We start from the raw sequence: 18230 nt of genomic DNA on the forward strand, positions 1-18230 counted from the left end.
TTGTGACCTGCAGCCTACAGGAGTCCTTTGCCACAAAACCAAATGCTGGGCACTCTGCTTGCTGCTCTCTCCTTTTGCTGAAAAAAAACTTTAATTCTCTCCATCAGCAATTTATTTTCTATATCCCGATCTTCACTCATTTTACTAGACTCTGTCCTTTCCTATTTGCTTTCCCTTTATTTTTCCCCTTCATTTACTATTCTATTTTCCAAGCCTTACTCTTCAATCCTTCTTTGTTCTCACTACTTGTCTTTCAAATACACGATCTGCAAAATCTCTCAGCCCACGTTCCATCCAGATTCCCAAAGAAGCAGCCGCTCTGAAAATGTTACCAGTGCAAAACAGTTTCTGCCAACTCTGCCAATCTTAGTTAAAACAAGAAAATAAACAAATGGGATTTGAGATCCCTACAGCCTTGCCTGTAGATACTTGGTACGATCCACAATCATGACCTATACATGGAAACCCTTACTCTAGTGAAATAGACAAACTTGTGGAATCTGTGTTACATATCTGGTAAGTGGAATTCTTGAATCCCTTCTGGCATTTAATTTTAAGAGAGAACATCTCAAGCCGACTTGCAAAGCAGAACATTCTTTAGTTTCTTTTTTTTTTCTTTCTCCATAGAAGTCATTTCTGTATCTAAATCAGACTAAAACTTCTGTACCATTGCTGATACACTTGACATCAAAAGACAGTTTTACCTCCAAATCCCGTCTTTATTGATTTCACTTTATTAAAATGATGTTGCTGCTACATTCTGTCTTCAGTCATGGGGAAGCGACAGAAAAACCTGAGCAGTAGGGAAATTAGGTAACCAAATTTATTAAGTGAGGCTTCTGTTGCAGATGTAAATCCAGGAAGAAGTAAAGGATCACAAAGGGGAAATAAATCAATTGGAATTATTACAAATACGTAACTGAAATAATTGCAATTATGAAAAGTGTGAAGAAAAGGTGAAAAGAACATTGATTTAAGTAATTTCTTTTACTATCCTAATAGTTTGCATATTATGTGCATGTTGAGACTGTACACTATAACTCCGAATTAACCTTCTTGTTTTCTGTTCTTTTGCTATTTGTCTTTTCAAACATCACCTTTCTCCAGAAGTCTACCTTCTTTTCTTTCAACTTGCTGGCTTTCTTTTGCTTTAGATTTATCTGTAAGTATTCTTCATTTAGGTTGTAAGATGGCCATTCAGCCAAACCCTCTCCATTAGGATTTCTGTAAACAACAATGAAGAGAGAGTGGATGTCCTTTTCAGTTGCAAGGGGATTCAATCGCAGAAGTTCAGACTGAATCAACAAAATTGCTAACTCCCTATGACTCATGAATCTCATGATTCTTACCCATTTCGAGCAAAGTTAGCCCAGTACTTCATCAGAGTTCTACTAAGGTTCTTTTCTTCCTCTGTAACTTCACCTGAGAGACAAAATTTTAAATAACTGTTATGAGTTGCAGAAATCAAACCCTTGCTATTTCAGAAGGAGCATTCCAGTCTGTGAATAGGTTTTAAGAACTTACTGTTTACAACAGAGGCATGTACCTGCAATATGTTAGCAACACAGCAATCATCCAGAGAAGACTTCAGCACTCTTTGTGAACAAGATGAACACAATTATCCTTATTCTACAAACTGAGTAATTGCAGTACAGGAAACAAGGTGATATGCCTGTAGCTTTACAGGAAACCAAAAGCAGAACTGAAAAAAGAACCCATGTGTCCCGAGTCCCATTCCAACTTAAGGAACGGGCTACATGGTTTATTTTCATTGATCTCATTTTGGCTTTGTGGGACGAAAATTCTCCCTACTGTTCACAGCATGACTAGGCAAAAATTTCTTCATTGTGATACCAGACAAAGTCGTTTAAATATAGTCACACATATGGCCACTGCACCAGTGTGCTGATTTAACTGAAATCAGCCATAACAGTAATGCTTTCAGTAAATTCAGGCAAATAGAAAAAGAACTAAATGGTGTTTTCTAGTGCAGGATAACGTAAGGGGGAGGGGTGAAATGATAAAATCAAAAGGCTCTTGTAACAGATTGAGAAATGCTTTTACAACATAGCTGGATTGCTCCAAAGTTCAGTGGAGTGAAAGGAAGTACTTTCATTTATGTAGGCTTTGAAACAGACTATGAACTACTGTGCAAATGACAAAAATAAAGGCAAAAAAATGGTGAATTCACTTAAAATAAGTAGAATTTCTGTATTTCTTTGTCAAAATAAGAGCTGCCCCTGATTTGTTTCATGAGAAAGAAGATAAGCCATCCTGAATATTATACGTTTAGGCATATGCAATTAAAGAAAATTGCTGGATTCATAATATTCCTGAGGATGTGGCATCTTGTATCCAACTGTTCGGTGACTGGCACATTCATTTGGACTGTAGCAATGTGGGATTCTGCCTGAAGGAACCAGACCTTCCAGAATCCTATGAGAATGCCCAAAATGACAAGGCAAAGGCAATTTTAGGAGTACACTCTTAAGCCTTCCCCAATGGACTGGTTCCATTTTGAATAAAAAGCTTAAATATTAATTGAGTCATAGGAGACAATAGTCTTTAACCTAACTGTTAGATCTTCGTGCAGAAAGTGAAACACTGGAGTTCCAAGCATTGCTCTAATCAACACAACTGGAACACTATCTGCAAAGAGACTGAGTGCCACATTCTCTGGGGCCTGACAGCCCATAGGATTTCCTGGAAAGGAGGAGACATTAGCTTAAATTCCTCAGGAAAAGAAGAAATCCTATATTTCCTGCTTCCCAAGCACTCTGCTAGTCTCCTGCAAGTTTCATTGACCTTTCCTTGAATTTATTTTTCAGCCAAAGCTATTTGTCAAATTCATCAACAGTGCTGGTATAATGACAGTGATGTTTTTAAGCAAATGTCCTCTTTGCTAAATTGTTGACATGTATAACATAGAGTGCTTCAGAAACAGCAAACTGTACAGGACAAAGAATGAAGACAGTAAAGTCATGTTAAATCTAACATGAGAAAGGGTTATACTTTGGTCTCACTGTTAATAAATGCACTTTAGTCTGATTAAAAGGGAAGCAGAACTACTGAATAGAATAATGCCGGTGTTATGAGAGTGATTTGTAAGTGAACATGGACTGTTCTATTCCTTACTGCGTAGCTGAATATCACCAGCCAGAAATGGTCCTCCAAAGACAAACCCAACTTCATCTCCGTGATCAGCTTTCACATACGCTGGTTTACTATCCCCGTATGAGATGGGCCGATGTTGATATTCAAAGAAGTAGGTGGGAGCTCCAGACACTAGAAGACATAACAATTAGAGAGTTAAGGAAGAGATCTGTAAATCACAGCTGACATCAGCTGTTTAAAGTATTACTTTAAATATGCCCCAAGCTTTATACTGGCCACATTTTTAATGCAATGTTACATTCAAATAGATTTTTTTTCTTTTTAATTAAAAATGAAGAACCCACAGCACTTACACAAAAAGATGAAAGATTAACCCCATGAAAACATACAGAAAACAAAATAACATCAAATTATTTTCCAGTTCTGGTTTGTGTACACTTCAATACCAGAATAACTCCAGAGTACAGAGCTGTTGACTTCCCAAGTAGCAGTGGGCCAAAGGACAAATTCCAGGTTGCTTTAATATGTTTCAATTTTTAAGCCTGTATACTTCAGTTATCAAGCATTTACTTGCGTCATCACGCTCTGCTCTCAGTCTGTTGACTATGAGCACAAGTGCAAGACGCTAGTACAAGGATAAAGGAGTACACACACTTGCTTCACACAGTCCTGCAGACCTATATGCCTCTTCACCCTCAAGTTCCCAGTGGGAATCTCAACAAGTGCTGCCTACACACAACAGGGTTTGTGTCTACATTGTTTGATCCAGCATGTAGCAAAAGGTTTTAATATCCTATTGGTGTTCATTAGCTCACCCCTGTAGTAATTCAGTGCTCTAATGGATGGCATGACAATTCCTAAGTCCCCTAATAATTCCAGAAATCCGTCCCGTAGCTCAGCAGGATCATCAGTGTTTCCTAGATACTCATCCACTATCACAGGCAGAAACTCTGGTGGTAAATCCTAAGAGAAATCGGGGAAATGAGAAACACACAGAAAAATCATGTCACTGAATTAGCAACTAAAACTGTAATCTTTTAAACTTCGGACATTCTGCAAAGGCACAAAGGTAGCACCCATGTTCATGGGAAAACACAATGGCAAATAAAACCTATTCAGATTTTTTGTGGGGGGGAAAAAAACCCAACACCAAAACCCAAGCCAAACAAACCACCTCAGGTCACATTTGCAATGGATTTGTACAGGTTAAAACTCTACAGGAATCAATGAAGATCCAGGGACTTTGCCTGATAATACCTTTGGTTTCTCTTTTCTTCAAGAGAAAAGAGATGGGAATAACAACAGAAAATTATCTGAGTCCTTGAAAAGTTTATGGACTATCAGGCTAGAGGGCAAGACCAAGTTTTTAGTATTGGAATTTGCTGCTTGGAAGTTATATTTCAAAACTAGGAGTGCAAAGTAACTATGTAAAAGTTATATTTAATTTAATGTAAATATATTGAAAAATCCTGCTTTGTAACCCATCAATCAGGTTAGCCACCAGATGCCATAAAAGCAGGGACACTATTACAGTAATACTACATACAAATGTATAAGATAAAAATGTTCATTCAGAGGTCTAGAGGGAAAAAGGTATTTCCTCAAATCCCAGGCCTTACTCAACCCTGTTTCTGTGTAACTCCACACACCGTAGTCCCATCAGCTTTGCTGGGAGTCTTTCCAGAGCGTAGTCTTGGTAACACTACAGCTCAAGCATGAAATCAGAGAACATCAAGCTTCACAAATCTGTTATATGCATTAAAAAGAAATTTCACTTCTCAAATTAGGCTAGTGCAACAATACTTACTGTCAGTGGGAGGAAAAACTCTAAAGTTGAAATGATTGATTTTTTATCTCCTATTTCCTTCAAACCTGGTATTTTTGATGTCTGCACAAGAAAAAAAAAAGTCATTAGTGCCATTCAACTTCTCCAATGTTTTTAACATTGGAACTACATTATTGCACTTTATTCTTACTACTGGCTTTATCTTTGAGGCATATCATATGTGAAAATGCGGTGCGATGCAGCAGCTGTCTTGAAAAGCTTGAATTTATTGCAGTAAATGTTTACATGGGGAAGACTTCTACATAAACCACTCATACTATATAGTTTATGCTTAAATCCACACACATATTCTTAAGAAACTCTTAAGATTAGAAAGCATTAGGGCAGAAACGAAGCAAAAGCTTCCTCTGTCTCAAGGGCTGATTTTCCCTCTGGTAGGGGAGATGTTAAGAGTCTCTCTGTCTCTAGTCCAATTATTCGAACCCTCTGAAGGCAATATAGATAGGCAGTGTTCCTACTCTCTTAGACCATTGCATCCAATGACTCTTCTGTCTGCAAAATGAATTACAACAGATTTCAATTTACAGTTTTCTTCTTGGACTCAGTACCAGCACACTCCCAGAGACACACAATTACTACGTAGATCTAGAATAAACGCTTTGTACTACATAGATGGATACTTAGGAAGTGAAGAAAAGAGGACAAAGAAGAGAAAAGACACAAATCTACCTCCTGCTGTTTTGTGCTCTGTATAGCAACTGCTTATTTATTAAAGTTACCCATGGAACTGATATGAGAAAGAATTTATGGACTGAGAATAGGTTGGACACCCACATTATGCCCACACTCTGTCCCCAGATGAGATTTTCAAACACTAGATCATTCTACATGGTAACAAGGAACACAGGGCAATGACATAACCAGCATCAGAGTTCATGGTGACACACGGAATAGGTTGTTTAAGGTGATCAACGTCACATTTTTAAACATTCTGTGTATCAGTCCTGAATACTGCATGTTGTTGGGGAAAAGATTAGTTATATTTTTCTTTCAGTAATAAGTAATAAGCCTTCTTTTTCCTCTCTCTGCCTGGATGAGGGATTAAAAATTTAGGATAAGGAAATATGGTATAAAATTAATGTTCCGAGGATGCCCATGTAGTTTAACTTGCAGGATGAAGCCTGTCTCACTGTTTCGTGACCAAATGGTTCTGGGTCACTACAGAATCCTAATACAAGAAAAGTTTACCTTGTCTATATTTCCAACAATCTATATTTCCCTTTCAGCCATACTTAAAAGGTGTCCTACCAGCAAATACCTTCTCAGAGTTGCCTGCATCAGTTAACACATCAGTTAACAATCAATCAAAAAAAAGAGAATAACACTAAATTACAGATCTCATGTTCCAGCCAAATTCATTGTTGGTGACTCCTGTCATAAATGGGACTACATTAAATTCTTTTCCAGCCAATATCTCTTCAGGCGACTTGTGAAGAAATACTCCATCCAAAACTAAAGGTAGAAAGGTGATATCCTGAAGGAGAAGAAAAAAAATTATGTGTTAATACTATTTCCCATTTTTCCTTCAAATCATATAATAAAATGTCCACATTTAAGGTTCCAAGTGCAAAAAAAAAAAAAAAAAAAAGGCTTTAAGAAATCTGAGTATCTATAGCCACTGTAACACGAATTTATAGTTTTGTACAAGAGTATAAAACGCAAGCCCGGTTGGGTCGTAGCACGGAGAAATGTAATGGTTTCCTGATCCTGTGCTGCTTCTAACTGATGTTAAAACATAAGTCTGCTCCCGTCTTGCTCACAACTTCACAGGCACTGTAGCACATCATTGAAAATTCTACACAGAAATTATGTGAAATTATTTCAATATTTAGGTGGTATTCTGACAAAAATGAAGAAAATTGTACTCTGGACCAGGCCAGCAATGAACTCTGGTTAGAGGCGGAGCTAAAGTTTTGCAAATGTGCCATTAAAAAAATATTACTAAGTAAAGTTTCACCTACCGTACTGTTAAAGACTATATCGTTTACTTCCTGGTTCCTTAAGCAGTTTATCAGTGAGAGTGAGCTGCTCATCTCACACTTAAATATACTTGCAATACGCTGAAAATTATTAACAGAGACAAAAACTGTTAGCTGTGAGGTGGTCTTTAAGGAATGTATTAACATAAAATTACTATACACAGTACTGTTAATAGTTTTATTTAAGGACAGATTTAGGTGAGCTGGATAGGTCTTTGAGTATTTTATTTTACTAGAAATACTACAGTTTGATCACAAAGTGAAATCATTCTGGCATACTTCTCTTTCTTGCTGTATTTCCATTCACTGTTCTATAACAAACCTTGCCGTAGAGATAATACAAAGTTGTAACATAAATCAAATAAGGAAAGAAAATTCAGAAAATCAACTTATGAGATATTTACATTATTACTATTTGATGTTTCAGGAGGAGAAGTGAAAAGGTACTTATAGAGAGGAATTTAATTTTAAATTTAAAGTTTTTTTTTAAAATAATTAATTTCAAATAAAAGTACTGCATAAAAAACCATAGCTGAATAAAAACTGAATGCCTCTTCTGGATTCTAATAAAACTTTCCATAATAAGCGTCATAGTTACCATATAAGTTACAGTGTGCATGAAAATCAACATATGCCCAGCTTGGCATGTGTGTAACTGAAAATACGTGACTTGACCCACAGATATTATAATCGCATAACTGCATAATCCATTTCCAACACCAAATGAGACTGAAATAAATAGACTATAGGTATAATGTGGGAATAAATTTTATCAACTTTGTTGAATAATATGCAATTAGATTTTCCCCTTTTCTCTTTTAAGCAAATTATCAGATATAAACAATATCCTGGTTTAGGTTATAAATGCTTTAAAATACAAAAAATGAGCTTACCTTAAGATCTGTTGTAAGATGTAAAGCTTTATCTGGAGGGATTATAATTCCACTCTCTAATATTGCTTTATGAAAGAGACCCTTAGACATAGGAGATAAAATCTGCCAAGAAAGGAAGAACAGAAAGTTTATTCTACATTAAGGTTCTTATCCTATAACTTTATACTTGACTAGACTGCTGGATTCAGCGGGGAATGACACATTTTTATGTGCTTACAGGGTCCAGATTTAGCACAATGTGCTATTAATCTTACTTTCAAAAATCATATTAAGCAAAAAATGTTACACTAATTGAGTTTTTAAAGATTTTTTAAACTATGTTAATTTTTAGTGTATCCACTGCATGCCTACATGTGCAAATATAGAGCAAGATCCTGCAGATGCACCAAAGAGCGTGACAGATCCTGGGTCTCCGCCAAAGTGTTCAATATTTTCTTGGACCCACTGAAGAGCCGCTACTTGATCCAAAAATCCCCAGTTCCCACGTGCGTGTTCATCACCAGTACTGAAAGAAAAGAATAAGCCAGCTTCTCAGGAAGACTGATAGTTCTTCTGATACCAGAATAAATAAATCTCACCAACTTAGATTTTGTGCAAAGTGTCATATTTGGCCAAGGGAAGATCTGTATAGCCTACTGACCTAAAGCCCTTCCCGGTCAGACCTAACCCCACTGACTTACTTGCCTCTATTGTTTATTGACCCACCCATGGATGGATTCCCGGCCTTTACACTATATGATTTTTTTGCTTTACACAGCAATGGATGGCAAGAACAAAAATCCTATCCAGAACCAAATAAGCCCAACTATGATTTGATAGCAGGCTACAATCAAATGACAATGCAACAAACATTTCTTAATGTTCTTAAGTCCTGATGTCAGCAAAATATGTGCATTCAAACCACTCTAACAGCAGGAAGCTGGTATACAAGTTTGGCTGATTCAGAAAACAAAACTACCTATGCTTTAAATACGATAGGAAGTACTTTTACAAAGGTGAAATAGGTCATCTTACTTGAAGAATCCAAGGAGTCCAAGTCTGTACTGAATTATTACTACCACAATATTCTCGTAGGCCGCTAGTGCAGAACCATCATATCTAGAAGCACCACCGAATATAAAATTGCCTCCATGGATCCACACCATGACCTTAGAGAAAAAAGGGCGAGACACACTTTTACACATTGCTTGGTAGATTCCATTTGAAAGAGGAAGAAAACAGAAGAGAATCAAGAAGTCCAAATCACTGAAGCTCAATGGGAGCTGAATTTTAGATTGATGCACTTTGAATTTTATGTAACATTATTTTTGCAAATACAGCATCACATTTTCAAAAGCAACTAAGTGACTTAGGAGCTATAATTAGGTGAAAACTTTGTACAACACAAGTTTGTACAATGGGTTTACGTACAGGTAACTTGTTCTTGTTTGAACCAGCAGGACTGTAAACATTTAGATACAAACAGTCTTCAGAAGTTCGGAATGGAATGTGTTTTTCTTTAAAGTTTTTTTCAGCTATTTTCAACAAGGACAGATCTTGAGGACATCTTCACAAAAGAAAGGAAACATGACTATTAGTGATAAAACTGCAATAGCATCAACGTAACAATGACAGAGAAAACACACTTCCTTGTACCCCACAGGCTGAATTCCCACAAGGTGCTCAAACTTTGTGTTACTTGTATAGAGTGAGAGGTGCAAGCTGTGACAGCACAGCTCTATACCTGTCCTTAAAAAGCTAATTATTTCAGCACAGGATAATGAGAAAACATTAATTCCTAAGACAGGAATTTCCCAGGAATTCTTTGTGCGTCCCAGTCCCACAGTCCTCACAAAATACTTCAGTACTGGCAGCATATTCACTACCAGTCAATACAGGCTCCTTACCAAATACCAGACCTCTGTACTATAATAAACACGACAACACTGACAAACACGAGCAGGTCCTATATACAAACGAACTCTCACATTGGTGGGTAAGAAGTTGCATCTCTCAGTTCATTCCAGGGTTCAGGTGGTTCAGGTGGGGAAAACCTCAAGGGTCCAACAGGGGCTTTTGCAAAAGGAATTCCAAGGAAAACATTTACAAGTCTGTCCGTCTCCTTCACAATAGTTTGTCGCCCTTTGAGCCGTCCAAGTGCAATAGTCACTTCTGGCTCAGCACCATTCTGTCCTAAGTAACACATCAGGAAGAAAAAAAAAATAGGCATCTTCATAATTATCAGACAGACTTTTCAATGAAAAGCATTTTTAGCTGACTGTTTAATTCAGAAGATTTCAGCTTGTTCCTTCCAATTTTGTTTAGTCTTCTTTTCACTACTGTGCAATGACAGACACTCCTGTGGAACACTCCTACAGCTGGCTCTGCCAGTGACAGCTGGAGCTACGTACAACACAGTTCAGTTACTGTGCAACAGCACCAAGCTTAAAAACAAATTTCACAGTAAATAGCAACAGTCAAAATCATGACTATTTTCTAAATCTATAATCCAACAAGATCTTAAAAATATTTTGTTTAGATAATTCAGAAATATTTTTGCTTTCTGCCTTTTAAGAATGACAGAAAGTTCTGTTTTCATAAAATCATCTCAGAAATGGTTTCATCTCACAAAACCAGTAATTTTTGCATCAAGCTTATTAGGATACTTTAGCAGCTTGGCAACAAAAGTATTCGAGATGTACTGCCTTTGAAAATCAGTACACTTCAGCTTGTTAATGCAGCTGCTTCCCCAACAGCAATAATAACAGTCATCTCACCTTCTGCTCCGCAAATGATGAATGCTATACTACAAAGCAAAGCAATCTGGCTTCGAGGAGCCATCTCTCCCCTGTGTTTGGGCTCCAGACTATTTCCTGGTTTTATGCTGAACGGACACGTACAAAGGTCCTGGCCAAAGGCATTCTGACCAGGAAGGGCAGCTCGATTCTGTCCTGAACATGCCCGCATTCAGCACTTTCAGAGCCCTACTGGATACAGACTGTAAACACAATCCTTCAGTGCAATGCACCTAATCCTTACCTGATCCTGAGAATAATCTGAAAATGACTCAACACCGTGTGTGAACAACAACAAAAGGTGCAGTCGTAGTTAATCTCCTGTTATCCTACAAGTGGGGAAAGCAGTTGTGCTCTAAAGAGTGTGAAAAATGCAGTTGTGATTCGTGCTAAGATGTTTAATGTTTACAGGTATAACCAAATGAAGCACGGACTCTGAACTTGGAAAAGGGAAAGGTGGTTAAGTTCTATGTAAAAAGTTATGAAACTTGTTTAGACAGTTATATTGATAGAGGGAACTAACATTTTAAGGGTTAAGCAACTATATAATAAGGGCCTACTAACAAGCTAACATTTTAACCACATAATTAATATCTAGTTTAGAGCTGTATGTAACTAATTGTGCTAAAAAAAGCAGGACTTCATTAAATGCCGAGATAAGAGGTTTTACAGCACCAGCTACAACCTTGAGGAGACAAGATAGCCAAGATTTACAGCAAAAAGGGGGTGCCAGTCTGGTTTCAGTCGGTTTGGTAGCTCGGGTTCCAGCCAGTTCCTCCTAATGAGCCAAAGGTAAAAAGTCCACTGTGACGAAGCTGAAGGAGCCTTCATCCAAAGACCCCTAAAGACCCTTCCTCAAATTCACTGAGTGACACTGCGCAGGCACAACAGGGGAGGGTCAAGGAGGCGAATATGTAAATGGTTATCTGAAACTCATTTTAATAAAAAGCGGGAAAGGTCATGAATATGTATAGGCGTTTCTGGGGTCATTATGAATATGTAACACCTTACTGTATTTAAGCACACTTCTTATTGTTAAAGGTGTGCGTGTTGGGCGGAGCGAATCCCCCGTGCACCCAGCGCTGTTTTGCTTATGCTCTAATGAACACATGTTTAAAGAATACAATTAAGGAATTGGATTAAACGTTGTTTATCCATAGAAAAAGCGTAAGTTATTTATTTCAAGAGGTTCCAGAGCTGTAACACATAAATTCTTGTAAAAAAAACCTGAAAAGTTGCAACAAAAACCTCACAAAAATACAGGATTGTAAATTAAAAATAACTAAGAAGTAACAATTAAAAGAAAAAACAAGAAATAGAAATAGTTAATACATGCGGAAGTTTTAATGAGGGCTAGCACATATGTACAATAACTGACACTGTGCTTTTCGGCAGGGCCAGGCCTCCAACCTCCACATTAGTTCTTTATCCCTTCTTGAATAAAAATAGACCTCCTGCATTTTTCAAAATTAAAGGGGAGATTAAAGTTAAGGGTCAGACTATAAGTTCTCTACAAACAGCCTCAGTGGAGGACAGAAAGCAAGAGTGAATAACCAACACGTCATGGGGGATGGACTTCCCTCCAAAAAGCGGGAAAGGGCCATGACCACACATCATGTAAGTTCATCCTGCTTGGGATACAGAGGTATGTCACAGTAAGTCAGGTAATCTTTACCAAAAAGGGTTGCAAATGAGATGGCTAAAATAAGGTTTTCAGAGCTACTTGCTCTGGGTTCGATAGCCTTGGAAAAGTGTGCCAGTTTCTCAGGAATTTCACCTGGAGCTGTGCAAATGTGCGTTGTAGAACATAACTTGCCTCTTATTTTTTATACTTCCCTCAAATCTTTCTGGAAAATCCTTTCTGTTGCAGTTATTTTTGTTCCAGTCAAATATGAATAGCCTTGGGATTTTTGTTGATTCTTCTTGTGGACTAAAGACAGTCTAAAACCAGCAGAGTTCAAAATATGGGAACAGGTGTGTGCACCTGTTTATATCTATATCTATATCTATATCTATATCTATATCTATATCTATATCTATATCTATATCTATATCTATATCTATATCTATATCTATATCTATATCTATATCTATATCTATCTATCCATGCACATATATGCGAGGCAGGGAGCAAATGGATGGACAAAACATGATTCCATGAGGCTACTTTAGTTGAACAATTTCCATTAGTGAAATCTAATGAATACATATTTCTTGCGCTGCCAAAGAACAACCAACAAACAAACAAAAAACACTTTTAAACTCAACCAACAACTTCATAAGTCAGCTCAGTCAACTTTCTATTTCCTAAATAGACAGAGAAATGATGCTTACCAACAAAAGTTATTATCCAAAATAACATTCAATAATTGAAACTCCAATGTAAGGTGTCCCTCAGGGGTCTGTACTGGGACTAGTACTGTTTAGTATCTTCATCAATAACATAGACAGTGGGATCAAGTGCACCCTCAGCAAGTTTGCAGATGACACCAAGCTGCGTGGTGCAGCTGACACACCTGAGGGATGGGGCACCACCCAGAAGGACCAGGACGAGCTGGAGAAGTGGGCCCATGTGAACCTCAGGAGGGTCAGCAAGGCCAGGTGGAAGGTCCTGCACCTGGGTCAGGGCAACCCCAGTATCAATACAGGCTGGGGGATGAAGGGATTGAGAGCAGCCCTGCAGAGAAAGACTTGGGGGTACTGGGGGATGAAAGATTGGACATGAGCCAACAATGTGGGCTTGCAGCCCAGAAAACCGATCGTATCTTGGGCTGCATCACAAGGAACATGGCCAGCAGGCCGAAGGAGGTGATTTTGCCCCTCTGCTCTGGTGAGACCTCACCTGCAGTGTTGCATCCAGCTCTGGAGCCCTCAGCACAAGAAAGACATGGACCTGTTGGAGAGGGGCCAGAGGAGGCCACAAAGATGACCAGAGGACTGGAACAGCTCTGCTGTGAGGACAGGCTGAGAGAGTTGGGGTTGTTCAGCCTGGAGAAGAGAAGGCTCAAGGGAGACCTTCTTACGGCCTTTCAGTACTTAAAAGAGGTTTGTGAGAGGTTATGATAAGAGGTAATGGTCTTAAAGGAGCGGAGATCCAGGCTGGACATGAGGAAGACATTTTTTACTATGAGGATGGTGAAACACTGGCCCAGGTTGCCCAGAGAGGTGGTGGATGCCCCATCCCTGGAGGCATTTGAGGCCAGGCTGGACAGGGCTCCAAGCAACCTGATCTGGGTGAAGGTGTCCCTGCTGATGGCAGACAGGTTGGACTAGATGACCTTTGAAGGTCCCTCCCAACCCAAACTACTCTATGATTCTATGATAAAGGTTTAGATTAAGATGTGACCTTTAATGCCAATGTAATCTATACATTAACAGAATATAATACAAAACCAAGGTGAAAGCAGAAATAAATTGAAACTTTGCTCACAGGCAGTTTGCGTGCCTTATCTGAAATACCAGGAGATGTGTAAATATCTCAGTAATCTTCAGAACTTGCTGGGGGCAAGCCCAATCTGGCCCAGCTTCCTGCAGTCAGAGACACCTGAGGACACCACCAACACCACCTCTGTAAGGTGGTGCCCAGCCACAGAACCACAACAAATGTCTTTTATTCTAGCTGCAACATCTTTTGAAGCAGCAAGCCTTACCTCCTTTCAAATCCTCTTTTCTTCCTGCTGCCCTCTGCCTGGGGAGCGTGTTCACATCTTCCTACGTCATCATTACACTCCATCATTCCAGTTTCTTTGCAGCATTTTTTATATACAGTTTTGTTGAAGTTTAAAACCTCTTTTAAGCTGGCATGCCTAATGCCTTACAAATACCAAAACCTTCTATATGGGTTTTGTCTAATTGTTTAGTGAAACTTTGTAAAGACTGCTCAGCAGAATTATATCCTGAGATGACTCAATACCAGGTACGAACAATGTGGGTGAGGGTATTAATTCCACAAAAGACCACCAGAGACTACCAGAGACTTCACACCTGTATAGAAATAACAAGCTGAAAGAGCGAAAAATTATGGCATATCCTTCAACTCTATGTTATGACTATACATTAGATAGATGAAACTGTGTACTAGATAACATGAGGATTTGTTACATTTTACGTACAAATATCCCGTGGAAATTCCTTTCGGGCATGCTAGTTTAATCTAGCATCCAGAGTTGTGCAACTCTGTGGTAGAGCAGTATCTCATATCTGAGAGCAAATTGGCAATCACGTACCCGGGTAATGCACTCGCAGTTTTAGCGACAACAGTTTGACTTTTCAAATTAATTAAAAGAGGAAGGAAATAATTTAAATCAATAACATTTTCTATTTAACGTGCAATTTAATTTACGTATCCTCCGTAACACTAAGGTCACTTCGTAGGTCCCTCACAGACGCTTTGCAGCGTCGCTGACCCCAGCGAAGTTTCAGTTTAAGCCGTGCAAGACCCGCCCCGCCCCACGCTGCCTCCCACCCGCTCCCCGGAGCGCCCGACAAGCGAACCCGCGCTCCCCGGGTCCCGCCCGCCGGCGGCCCCGCGCCCGCAGGAGCGCGCTGGCGCACGGGGCAGCGCCGGCCGGCCCAGCACCGCCCAGCAGCCGCCTCCGCTCCCGGTGCGGCCCCGAACGGCGTCCGGGCTCCTTCCGCCCGGCAGCGCCGCCGCAGCCATGGTGGGCCCGGGCCCGGGCGGCGGGGCGCCGCTGGAGAACGCCAACCCGCTCATCTACCGCCGCTCGGGGGAGCGGCCGGTGACGGCGCGGGAGGAGGACGAGGAGCTGCCCGACTCCATCGACGACCGGGAGATCTTCGATATCCTGCCGGGAGGGGAGGGCCGGGGCCGCTGGGCCGGCGCGCAGGGCAGGGCCGGGCAGCTCCGCTCCGCTTTCCTTAACGCGGCACATCTCATCCGCTCCATTAACGACCCCGAGCACCCGCTCACCCTGGAGGAGCTGAACGTCGTGGAGCAAGTGCGAGTGAAAGTGAGAGCCCGGGGCGCCCGTCGAGCCGCCGGGGCCGCGGGGGGTAAACGCGGGCGGGGCCGCGGGGGGTAAACGCGGGCGGGGCCGCGGGCACAGCCCGCACTGATTGACCAAGCTGCTGCTTTCTGGCGCTGCGGGACGTTCATATGTCGGTCTGCTGCAGCTAAACGTGGTATTTTACGGTGTCAGTGAAGGAGACGATGCGCGGCAAGGTGCAGCTCCGAGCTGCGTTTCCCAGCGGTGCCTGCAGCTGGGCTGGGGTGCGGCCGGGCGGTTCGTCCGTGAGTGTTTGGTTTCCCAGGTGAATGACGCGGAGAGCACGGTGGCGGTGGAGTTCACTCCCACCATTCCTCACTGCAGCATGGCGACCTTAATCGGCCTCTCCATAAAAGTAAAACTGATCAGATCTCTGCCTGAGAGGTTTAAGGTGAGTAATCAAATTGCTCCAAAAGCCAAGAAAAGGGATTGTATTTGGAACTTACAAAGAAAAAAAAAAGGCGCTACCTAACTCGTGGTGAAAACTGACTGGAGTGGTTTTGCTCTTGCGGGTGAGGGGAACGCTCTGGACGCAGAGGGGGCCGTGCGCTGGAATGTGGGTGCAGTCGCGGTTCCGTGACAGTGGTGTCAGGGCCAGGGGGGTGGCGGGGCAGTGCCCTGCAGTGCTCTGCAGCACGGGAGGAGGGGAGGCTGCTGCCCTGTCTCACAGAGCCTTAAGCAGATGGGAATGCACAACAGTCTGCGAGTTTAGACTTTATTCTGCTCTCTGCAGTAACTGCCATTGGCAAGAATACTCTTTTTGCCCTCTTTTTGTTACTGTCTAATTTTTATCACCAAATATCAAATAGTTTGTACTTGAGCTTCCAATGTACGGTTGACTTTATCCTCTTTTTCTTTTGGGATGCCTTTTAAGCTGGATGTTCACATAACACCAGGAACACATGCCTCTGAGCACGCAGGTAAGGTGTTTAATGCTCTGGTTTGTGGTTTTCTTTGGGTTTTTAATGTTGAAGATTAGAGGGGAGAGAGACTCCCACACCTGCAGAGCAGCTGTTTACTCTCTGGGACTTTACCTGCATCAGCTTCTGGGGATGTAGCGGAACAGAAACGTGTAATGATGACACTGGAATGTCCTGTACTGTACTGTTGCCATCTCCTCAGGCAGCCTGTGCTCTCAGCTGGTCATGGATCTGCCTGGGTTCTGGAGGACTCAGAAAATGGGGAGAGGCTGGGGGGAAATTTCCTCTTGCATTACAGCTACAGGTGCTGCTGGACCACAAACAGCTTTGTGGTTTAACCTGTGATAATGTGCCAGCTGTGACTCAAGACTGCAACTCTGCAGCATCCCTGGCAGCTGCAGAATTACAGGTCTACCTGGGTGCCATAGCAACAGAGTGATTATGTGTCTCCATGTAAAATGCTTTAACAAAGACCCTGCATATCAAGGTTTTGACCGGTTTCTTGTGTTGTGTTTTTTTTCTGCCCAGTTAATAAACAGCTTGCTGATAAAGAACGTGTAGCAGCTGCTTTGGAGAACTCTCACTTACTGGAAGTGGTGAATCAGTGTTTGTCTGCCAGATCATAATTGCCTGATGAGGAAATTATTGGTGTTCTGCTCTGTTAAATGTAATTTTTTGTATCTATATAGTGGTGATGCTAATGTTACTCTATACATATACCTATGAGCAAAATAAAATCACTTGGATTTTCTAAAATAATGTTTCATTACTCCTACAAAAACTAGTATATGGGAAATCAGCTCACAGACGGCTACAAAAACATAATGAACATTTACATTTTACTAGTCATTGCATAGATGGGTGTGATATTGGTGAGATAGTAGAAAAAAAAGTGAGGACCAACCGCAGTTAGTTTGCTGAAGCTCACGGGTCCTCTTGTCCAGGCTCCCTCAGCTTGGATACTCGCTGAGAGATACCGTACGGCCAGTTCTAGCAAAATCCTCTGTTCCCTGGTTTAAACGATTGTTAGCTGGCTCCTGCTCTACGGAGATAAAGTGGGAGAAGAAAACATTAATTTGTTACAAATATTTCTTGTCAGACTCTTTATTTTTCACAAAAATGTTACTCCTAAATGTAGCCTCTGGAATGCTTTGTAACAGGACACATTCCATCAGAAAGGATGAGCCTGTAGAGCAGCCGTGTTGGATACAAGCAGCCTCATTCAAGTCCAGGAACAATGCCAGCAGCAGACATGTGTTTCACGTTCCTGGGCTCTGGGCAGAGCGTTCAGGGGTGGCTCAATGGCATCCACTGCTCTCAGTCTGCAGACACAGCAGCAGGAGCTCCCTGGGCCAAGCGGCCGTGCTGTGTGCGACAGGAACCCGCTGCGTGTTTGGGCCCACAGACCAGCGCAGTCCCTGCACCTCGGGTTCCACCACCGCACGTCCTCGGGCACCCGGGATGTGCCCACCAGCCCTGCTCCCTGGAGGACACAGACTCTGCCCGGCCGCTGCCGCGCTGCGGTGCTGCCTGGCACCAGCATTGGAAACTGAGAGCTGCTCACCCCAATTCCTTGAGTAGCAGGGAAGCAGCTCAGCAGCTTTGTATCCAAACACACAACTGAACTGTCTGAGGAAGAACTTCACTCTGCAGTGGTAAACACACACTGGTTGGTTGGGTGGTTGTAAACTCTGCTCT

General features: G+C 41.3%; 2 protein-coding genes across 2 annotated transcripts; one reads left to right on the top strand and one right to left on the bottom strand.

Annotated features, from left to right (window-relative positions):
• Positions 1-838: 838 nt before the first annotated feature.
• Positions 839-10652, bottom strand: LOC309444821 (fatty acyl-CoA hydrolase precursor, medium chain-like; the record flags this gene model as incomplete). Its single annotated transcript, XM_082062954.1, has 13 exons — positions 839-1224; positions 1350-1422; positions 3136-3285; positions 3930-4077; positions 4922-5002; positions 6294-6434; positions 6922-7020; positions 7833-7934; positions 8184-8337; positions 8847-8980; positions 9243-9378; positions 9800-10004; positions 10589-10652. The coding sequence occupies 13 exons, from the start codon at positions 10650-10652 to the stop codon at positions 1035-1037; spliced, it is 1677 nt and encodes a 558-aa protein (XP_081919080.1). The 3' UTR covers positions 839-1034.
• Positions 10653-15202: 4550 nt separating this feature from the next.
• On the top strand, positions 15203-17291 carry LOC309444802 (cytosolic iron-sulfur assembly component 2B). Its single transcript, XM_082062927.1, has 5 exons — positions 15203-15406; positions 15497-15576; positions 15878-16003; positions 16487-16532; positions 17061-17291. The coding sequence occupies exons 1-5, from the start codon at positions 15265-15267 to the stop codon at positions 17156-17158; spliced, it is 492 nt and encodes a 163-aa protein (XP_081919053.1). The 5' UTR covers positions 15203-15264; the 3' UTR covers positions 17159-17291.
• The last annotated feature ends 939 nt before the right edge of the window (positions 17292-18230 follow it).

This window comes from Streptopelia decaocto (assembly GCF_964273445.1).
Source record: "Streptopelia decaocto genome assembly, chromosome: 11".
Taxonomy (NCBI): domain Eukaryota; kingdom Metazoa; phylum Chordata; class Aves; order Columbiformes; family Columbidae; genus Streptopelia; species Streptopelia decaocto.

Excerpts from the sequence above, each read along its gene's own strand:
- LOC309444802 (XM_082062927.1), top strand. The coding sequence starts at position 15,265 with ATGGTGGGCCCGGGCCCGGGCGGCGGGGCGCCGCTGGAGAACGCCAAC. Across the intron at positions 15,407-15,496 it reads CGACGACCGGGAGATCTTCG|ATCTCATCCGCTCCATTAAC; the intron begins ATATCCTGCCGG and ends TTAACGCGGCAC. Across the intron at positions 15,577-15,877 it reads TGGAGCAAGTGCGAGTGAAA|GTGAATGACGCGGAGAGCAC; the intron begins GTGAGAGCCCGG and ends TTGGTTTCCCAG.